We start from the raw sequence: 8,551 nt of genomic DNA on the forward strand, positions 1-8,551 counted from the left end.
CTTGCCTCATACCAATATGCATTGCAGGCCTATTTTTTTATACATAAAGCATTATGTGGGTAGGGATGAAAATTTGAAGAAAATAAAAAACAATCTTTTATCCCTAAACAGAGGAAGAGTGGAAGAAAATGAAATTTCTCTTTATCCCCAGATTAAGTGCAGAACGCAGAAACTGAAAGAAACATGTCATTCATGTCATGTTTATTTCTGCCATTTGGGGACAAGGATTCAAAGGATAACATGACCACTGTGCCTTCCATGCAACAAAAAGATAGCAAAGGGTAATGGTTAACCATAGATCTCAATTTAAGTTGTAAGTTCATTCTTTGGTGCCAGCCTGTTGATTTAGTTAGTGCTTCGAGCTTTTCCATTGTTTTGTGCGAAAATATGAAGATTTTAAACTTAATTAGTTTTCTGTTTCTGATTTGTTGTACATACTGTTAATATATGTCCAAAGATAATGGCTATGTCACTTACATTGTAACCATGCAACCATACAATATTGACAATGTCACTGCATTTCCTGAGTTACTTTTGATGTGCAGTTGTTTGGAACCCATGGGATAAGAAGGCCAAGGCCATTCCTGATTTTGGTGATGAAGAGTACAAACAGATGGTTTGTATTGCAGCAGCAGCAATTGAGCACCCTATAATGTTAAAGCCACGTGAGGAGTGGAAAGGGCGCCAAGAACTATCCACTGTTTCATCAAGTTACTTCAGTGGACAATTAGATCCACTGAGAGTTCTTCATGGTTGATTCTCTCAATGTGTGTTCGTGGTGGTTCATTGTGGTGGGCATACGATTAAGTTCGTTACAAAAATGTTCTAGCAAGTAAGATTGCGTTGTTTATTGGTGGAAGACTCTTATCACTGTTTATGTCCTTACACAGTATCTGTTCTGAGCTCTATCATAGGTTGTAAAAATATACTTGTTCATATCTACCTGTCTGGTACAATGGTCACCAACACATGTTTAGTAAATTGCTTCATGCTGCAGTGCCACAAGAGTTCACCAGCTGCTCAAGTTTCTGAACTCATTGCCAACTATGCTACATGCCAAGTTAGTGCATTGTGGCTTGGAAAATCAGCATAGCAATTAGAAATCAAATCTTGTTTGTCAAGTGTGGGTTGGCTTCAACTATTTATGGAGTGCCATATACCCATGCCAAGCCAGTAGATTGCAGAAAATAACTCTATTTTTCTGCAATAGTAAGAGAATGCCATATACTTTTACTGCATTAGCTGTCTGGTTGTTGTATCTTGTAATAATTCATGATGCCATAATTTAAATGTGTTGTTATCTTTGCTTGTATTGACATTATGTGACTTAAAACAGAATGATGCAATTCTTGGGATGATCAGGGAGTGTTACCAAACTCTACACATTTTTAATAATTTCTGGATCAGTGGATGGATATTTATTATTTATAGATTTGATGATATGGTGTAGTTTAGGATGTATGTTTTAGTTGTGTAAATTTTTCTTACAATTATCTTCACATTCTTTTCATCTTTCATGATCTCTGAAAATTAGGATCCCTCTTTGGATACAGCTTGCACCTTGAAGGTCAGTTACATCCATTGGTTGGATTTCATAGTTTCTTTGGTAAATATGACATTATGACAAATTATTTGAGACTGAGGTGTACGTACTTGTATTTTTTATTGCACAATTATTACAAAACTTCTAAGATTTTTTTCTTTCACTACGTTGAGTTGGGTATCCACCACCATTTCATAGACACAATATTACATCCAATTAGATCATGGCAATCCTTATGAAATGTCATAGGCAGGGAGTGGGCTGGGGGTTTTCCAAGTGACTTCTCTATAGATTATGGAAATAGTCCAACCACCTCTGTCCATACTCCAAATTTAACTAGCAGTAGGGTAGTTTTCTTTACTACTGGGAACATCTTTTACAAATGACCAGTTGGGGATAATGACCTACTCAGTCTCGAGGATATATTTTAGATAACCATTTGCAAGAGGTTGTATATATTGTAGATAAACACCAGCAAGTGATTTCCTCTGAAGCTTTTTAAAGCCTATGAACCTTTTCATGGATAATGGCCCACGGGTAATGAAAATTGGAAGGAATGGCTAGAGCATCTGCATGACCTATGGAAGAAATTCTATTCAATGCCAAGCAGGATGGCACATGGTTCACTAGAACGTTTATCAGGTCTGTGAAATGTGGCAGTAATGGGCAATCAGTTTTGGAATGTTTGGGGCATATAACAGGTGTTTATATGCAATTATTTTCTCAGAAATGACAATAATCAGCTTTTTAATCCAAATCTTGTCATTGCCTGGAATCTTATTCACACTATTTTATCATTTTACATCAAAATATGACATCTTGTACTCGTCTGGCGATATGGAAGATGAAACCAGTAGTTGTGGCAAGTAACAAAAAGGGGATTTTAAAAATGTTAATATTAGCAGAGATTAGACCAAGCTTGACATTTTTCTTAATTTTTGCTTTAAGTAGAAAAGAATGAAAGCTCGAGAGCAATAATGTAGAGTGTCTAAGGTTTTTACTTGAATGAGGATACATGGCAAAATGTGACAACCAGGATGGGAACTGTCGTAAATGTAGATCAACAGCACAAGAGAATTTGATATCATGTTCTTTGCTAGTGGATTGTATTTGAGATTTGTCAGTGACGAATGGACACGTGCGCACGAAGCATGAAAGTCAACAAAGTACTTAAAGGTTGGTGATCAATAACCACACCATGGCAGAACATTGACTTCCACAGGGGTCATGTATAGATCATTGGATCTGATGCAAATGCCACATGGAGTCATACATACATTGTTGGATCTGAATTGTTTCATGTCCAACAACATATACAGGACCCCACGCGACGGTTAATGCCCTGCTGATGGATGGTTATTGTCAATTGATTGTCTTAAAGGTAAAGGTAACATTATAGATCTGTAGGTTCTTGAAAATGAAACATCGTTTTCCTGCATACCCACTGCTGTAGTGTCCGACGAATGGATGAGCTTATAATAGGTAGTTTTTTCTTTGGGTGTAATGCTGATCATTTCTATGTATTACCCGTTTCTTTCTGGATTGACTATGAGCAGGAGGCTGTGAACATTTTTAAGTGCAAATTATTTAAGATCTTTACTTTCAATCCTCAACAGGTGGCAAGCTGTTATTGGTGTGGTAGTTTAGTATTAGTGACATAGTTTTTCTCAGCATCATGATTTAATCTTTTCAAGATCATCCCTTGATATGTTTGTTAAGAACCCAGTTAACAAGTGAAAGATATCTGGTTCTGGTTCTACTTGAAGTCCGAAAAATGGTTTTCAAACATCACAAGAAGGCATTTAGCCTTTTAAGTTAATAAATTATACTCATTTGTGCACAAGGTGGCACTGTTCCACTGTTGACTCGGATTTTGTAGCAAGAGGACTGTGGGAAGCTACTTGTTTTGGGGATGTATACTAGAGGTGGGTGCCCCCATGCAAGGATTACCCCTTCTTGGATTTGCGCAAAAATGGTATGGGAAGCAACATTTCACAATGAAATATGTATTTTTCTACTTTCCATTTAAGGTAAAGAGTTGGAGATGTAGCACGTTGAAAGTGAATTTCAGTTAAGATGTTCTAGGTTTTTTAAAGGTTGTGTGGGGCAACATATTTTCAATTATTTTGAGCATGGGCAACATTTTTTACAACAATCAATACACTTCGATGGGCATTCTTCAGAGAACACAGTCGGAAGATGAATTAATGGTGAATATGGTATTATGAAGGTTATTAACAGGTGGGTTAATAATGATAGCATGCGGGCATTTTGTTTGGGGCGAAGGGTGGCATCCCTTAATGGGTGTGCTAGACACCACACCGGGAGCCACATGCTCTTCACGTGGCACGCTGAAGAATTCTTGGACGAAGCAATTAGAAACCAAAGGTTTAGCATTTATTTCCTGCAGGTGGTGGAAGGTGAATTACTGCATTGTGCACAGGCTTTAGTTGTTAACATGCCTCCATGCTCTTCACGTGGCACGCTGAAGAATTCTTGGACGAAGCAATTAGAAACCAAAGGTTTAGCATTTATTTCCTGCAGGTGGTGGAAGGTGAATTACTGCATTGTGCACAGGCTTTAGTTGTTAACATGCCTTGTGTCCTTTTATGATTACGTTACACATCCCATGGTGGATTGGCTAATCGCAACATCAAAACTAACAGAGGGAGGAAATTCGTTTATGGCCAAATAATGAAGGAATTGGATAGTGAAAAATATGGGATCTCTAGAAACATCGGGCTAGAGATGAAGGTAGACTCATCTCCTCATCCCTGTCTGGACGCACTCCCTTTCACGTCGCTCACTCCTTATATATGCATACTCATCGCAGTTGGGTGGCGACATTGGTGTGGTAAGGTGGTCATATATGAGCCTTCTCCTACTTGGGGAGGAGGTATAGCATGTGTATCTTGCTTTCCAATTTTACATTTCAACTTCAATCACGGTGGAAGGAACCCAAGGAGTTTTGTTTGTTTTCGAGTCTTTGTTGTTCCATATAACATTTGTTCGCTAGTCATGTTCATTACGTACAGAGAGATGTTTTTTGTCCCCTCCTTCACAATTCAGGGTCTCGTCTGACTTTTGAGTTTGTGGCAGTTTTACCCTCGATGGATCTCCAACGTTCAAAACCGGCTAGCAGAACCTTTCATTGCCTAGTTCTGGTTTGTGGCGTGTGGTATTAAGGTACATTTTCCATTTTGTTTTAGTCGGGGTGCGGCTCGGGGCTTTGGTCAAATTTTTAGTATCAGTTTCACTACTCAGACTCCACACACTGTCTGGTTAGGTTTTCTGTCTTTGTTAGTTCACTGGGTACTATCTTCCTTCTTACACCGGGCAACGAAAAGTTTGGGGTATCAGGGTTTTCATCTATACACGCCTCTGGGGTTGTTTGCTTTCATATCACAATTGCATCCAGTTTTCCATCTCGTTTGTCGTTTAGGGTTGGAGGCTTATTTACAACATAGGTATCCACATCCTAGTCTGGTCCAAGTGCGTCTCTATACCACGCTCCTTGTTTGTTTTTGCAAGTGCATTGGTTCTATGGCTCCTCGATAGCGTCTTCCCAACTGTAGGGGTAGGAGCTCTCCTGGTCCATCCTCGACAAGAGGCCGATGTTTATTTGAATTGGAGTCGGTGGCATGTTTCTTTGATGCAGTTCCACTCTAAGTTCGAAAGGAAATACTTCAGCTGGAGGCAAAGGAGTTTGGTGAACGTGCCTACTTCTCTGACTCAGAGATTGGCAAAAACAATTTCAAATGGGTTCCTGACCCAGACAAGTTCCGTAAAAGAAGACTGCATTTTCTTCACTCCATTACTCATCATCGTTAGATGGATACTCTGCTTACTATGGTCATAAGTGACAAGCAAATTGACAATTACAAGCTGTTTGTGGGCCAGGTTGAAATAAAAAGAATCCTTTGGGACATCCGATCGATATAATTTGGATGATATAGTGGTGAGATTGTCTACCATTGAACTCTACGTGCTTTTAGAATCAGATACTGAATTAAATGAACATCTTGAAGTGCCGGCTGTTACCAACAATCCAGCTCCAGCATCTCCGAATGCGAACAGTTCTGCAACATCACCAGTAATTATCTTGGACTAAAATGTCCACTCTCCAACTACTCTATGGGTCTCATAGTGAAAGTCTATGTTTTTTGTAAATGACCTTATTACTCTTTTTTGTCAATTCTAGTCTTTAGAAGATATATATGTAAAGAAGTATAAACTATAGTTTTTTTGCTAGGACTGGTAAACAAGATGACTTAGCTGTCAACAGCTACAGTCCTTGCGAATCTCAGTCAGTCATGGGTAGATGATAATTTTTTTTTTTGAAAACTTTTGGACACTCAGGTCGATTTAGATCTACCAAGTCATCTAGATATCTTATGAAGTTTTGTTTTTTGGAAAAGTTTGCCATGTAAACTGTTCTTTCGACAAGTAATAGAAATCAAAGGTAATATTTACCGAAATAAAACCATCAATATTTGTGTTTTTGTTGGTAGCTGGTTTTAACTGATTCTTGTTATTGGGAGCAATTATTTTAACATTAGAGGGTGATAATGAAACCAAAAAGAACGATTTCATCAACTAATAATTTTTTTCAATTATTATTTAGAGGCAAGTGCTAAAAGGTGGTGACGCTATCTAAAGATTGTGTTTGTTCATAAGCATTAAAGCTCATGTTTAGTTAATGAAGTCAATCAAGTTAATATTGGATGAAAAATTTGTTGTTAAAGTATTTGTTTTCCGTTATTCTATTGTTTTGTGCTACAAAGACCAAGCCTAAATGATGCAAGTCACACAAGTGTTTTTGGATGTAATAAGGCTTGATTTAAAGGAAAATTTAATGTTGACGTGAAGCTTGTTGTTTACATCATCCTTTTATATACACAAATTCTCCTTGTTTTGGTGAATTTTACGAGATCAATATTCTATTTGCAATCAGACGACAAGTAGATAAATGGGTATTTCCAATGAATGGAGAAGGTTCATAATAGATGGAATTGCCTCATTTACTATTACAATTAGATGAACGAGTATTACTCTGTTCGCTAACCTGGCTTTGCTGCTGCCTTTCCCTCCTTTGCTGCTGCGTCTACCTATACCTCTGCCTTAGCAGCTAACCTGCGCCCCTCCTGTGGGTGTCAATGCGAGAGCTGGAGCAGCTCGAAGACCAAATTGGAAAGGGTTCGGTACCGGCATCTGCTCCACCATAATTTTCCCATGGAGAGGGTCGTCATGGATGGAGTTGCTTCACTTATTACAATTTATGTCTTGCATTCAAGGTGGAATGATGTGTAAAGGACAAAGAAGACACCACCATTATGTGTATATGTAGGTGGTGTGTTCTACCACTCTATGAAGACGGTGGTTGAAATAATCAGTGACAATTCATATAATTTATTGTTTTGGTTAGCACGAGTTTGATCACAATATGATATAATATCTTGGAGTTGGAATGCTTTGCAATACTTATTGCCAACCAACAAGATGCACAAGCTAGGTACCAACAATGTGGCAATATCAAAGGATAATCAAAGTTCTAAAAATGGAGAGATCAGTTTTGCATTCCACTATATCAGGATAATCAAAGTTCTAAAAATGGAGAGATCAGTTTTGCATTCCACTCTATCATGATAAATGGTTAGTATACAAGGGAGAAGTTTTCCATGGCTTTTAAGCCACAATGGTGAACATGGAAACTAAGCAATAGCGCAAAAGCACTTTAGATCAGAGTTATCATTATTAATGATGGCGTTGTGCTAAGATTTTTAGTTCCATAATGGAACCATTTATTTGCTATCACTTTGATATATGTAAAACTTTAGAAAATGTTACATTCATATGGACATTGAGCACCGCGAGAATATATATATATAAGCGGCTCTACGTCCATTATATACTTGTTTACAAAAAATATGTGGTTCTAATTAGACATAGCTTGAAGTCCATTATATATATGTTTACAAAAAATATGTGGCTCTAATTAGACATAGCTTGAAGTCCATTATATGTATGTTTACAAAAAAATATGTGGTTATTTAGACATAGCTTGAAGTCCATTATTTAAAACATCCATTTATCCAATTTTTTGTTTTTATTTTGGGTAAGGTACATTGCTCATGAATTGATATAATAACAATATTATTTAACAAAACATACCATGATAATAGACACTGAAAATTTAATGCCCCTTTTGGCTCTAATATCCATATCCTCTCGAGCTTCCAAGTCATCGTTGTCAATGGCGATTATAACAAAACCAATTTTAGCAACTGCATCAAACTTTTAGCAGTTAGAGAAGCAACATATTTGGTTTATATGCCAAGGAAGTTATGTTTATAGCAAATTCATTTGGGTTGAGACGGGTGGGGGAGAGAACAAAACCTCCAAGGTTATCAACCAAAGCTTTTAGAGATTCTAGCGGTGTGACTATTTTCATTCGCTTCCTTTTAAGGATATCGTGAAGTACACATTTCCTCATCCGAATCCCTTGAGAAGGTGGCTCCTTGCTTCCAATATGAATTGATCTTTGACTTGGATGGTTTTTAAGTTTTATTTGAACTCCCTGTACGTTGTCCATGATGGTGGATCTTTGACTTGGATGGTTTTTAAGTTTTATTTGAACTCCCTGTACGTTGTCCATGATGGTGGCGTTCATATATCTCTCACACTATCGTGTGAAGCCCCTTATCCTCTAAGCTTGATGTGTTAAGAGGTGTTCTACAATCCAATATATATAGGAGAGATGTGTAGGTGTAACGTAGGAAAGTAAATATTTTTACATGTTGGTTCAATATGTTGAATTTATATTAATGTTATCAATTTATAAAACATAAAAGAGTTGTAAACATTCACATGTTGATCAATTCAATAATAATAAAAGGTGAAAAGTAATATATAGCCTAGTATGGGGGAGATGTTGTAGTGTCCATAAAAAATTAAAAGTAATAAAAATAATAAAAATAATAAAATTCAATTTGATATATTGTAGTTTTG

The 8,551-nt window shown here is 37.2% G+C and overlaps 1 protein-coding gene across 2 annotated transcripts in view; it reads left to right on the forward strand.

Annotated features, from left to right (window-relative positions):
- LOC149171365 (putative glucose-6-phosphate 1-epimerase) overlaps positions 1-1,318 on the forward strand; it is a 47,616-nt gene extending 46,298 nt beyond the window's left edge. Inside the window, exons 9-10 of one of the 2 annotated variants that reach the window (XR_016259017.1) lie at positions 112-281; positions 546-730. Coding sequence is in view for 1 of the 2 variants with exons in the window: in XM_089424049.1 (XP_089280175.1) it covers positions 546-757 (212 nt within the window). In the remaining variant the exon portion in view is untranslated. Of the gene's footprint in view, positions 1-111; positions 282-545 lie in introns of both variants that reach the window. The other variant, XM_089424049.1, reaches the window with a different exon arrangement.
- The last annotated feature ends 7,233 nt before the right edge of the window (positions 1,319-8,551 follow it).

This window comes from Pinus tabuliformis, chromosome 4_2, assembly GCF_031772625.1.
Source record: "Pinus tabuliformis cultivar Carrire ecotype Pingquan chromosome 4_2, CPIR1, whole genome shotgun sequence".
Lineage (NCBI taxonomy): Eukaryota > Viridiplantae > Streptophyta > Pinopsida > Pinales > Pinaceae > Pinus > Pinus tabuliformis.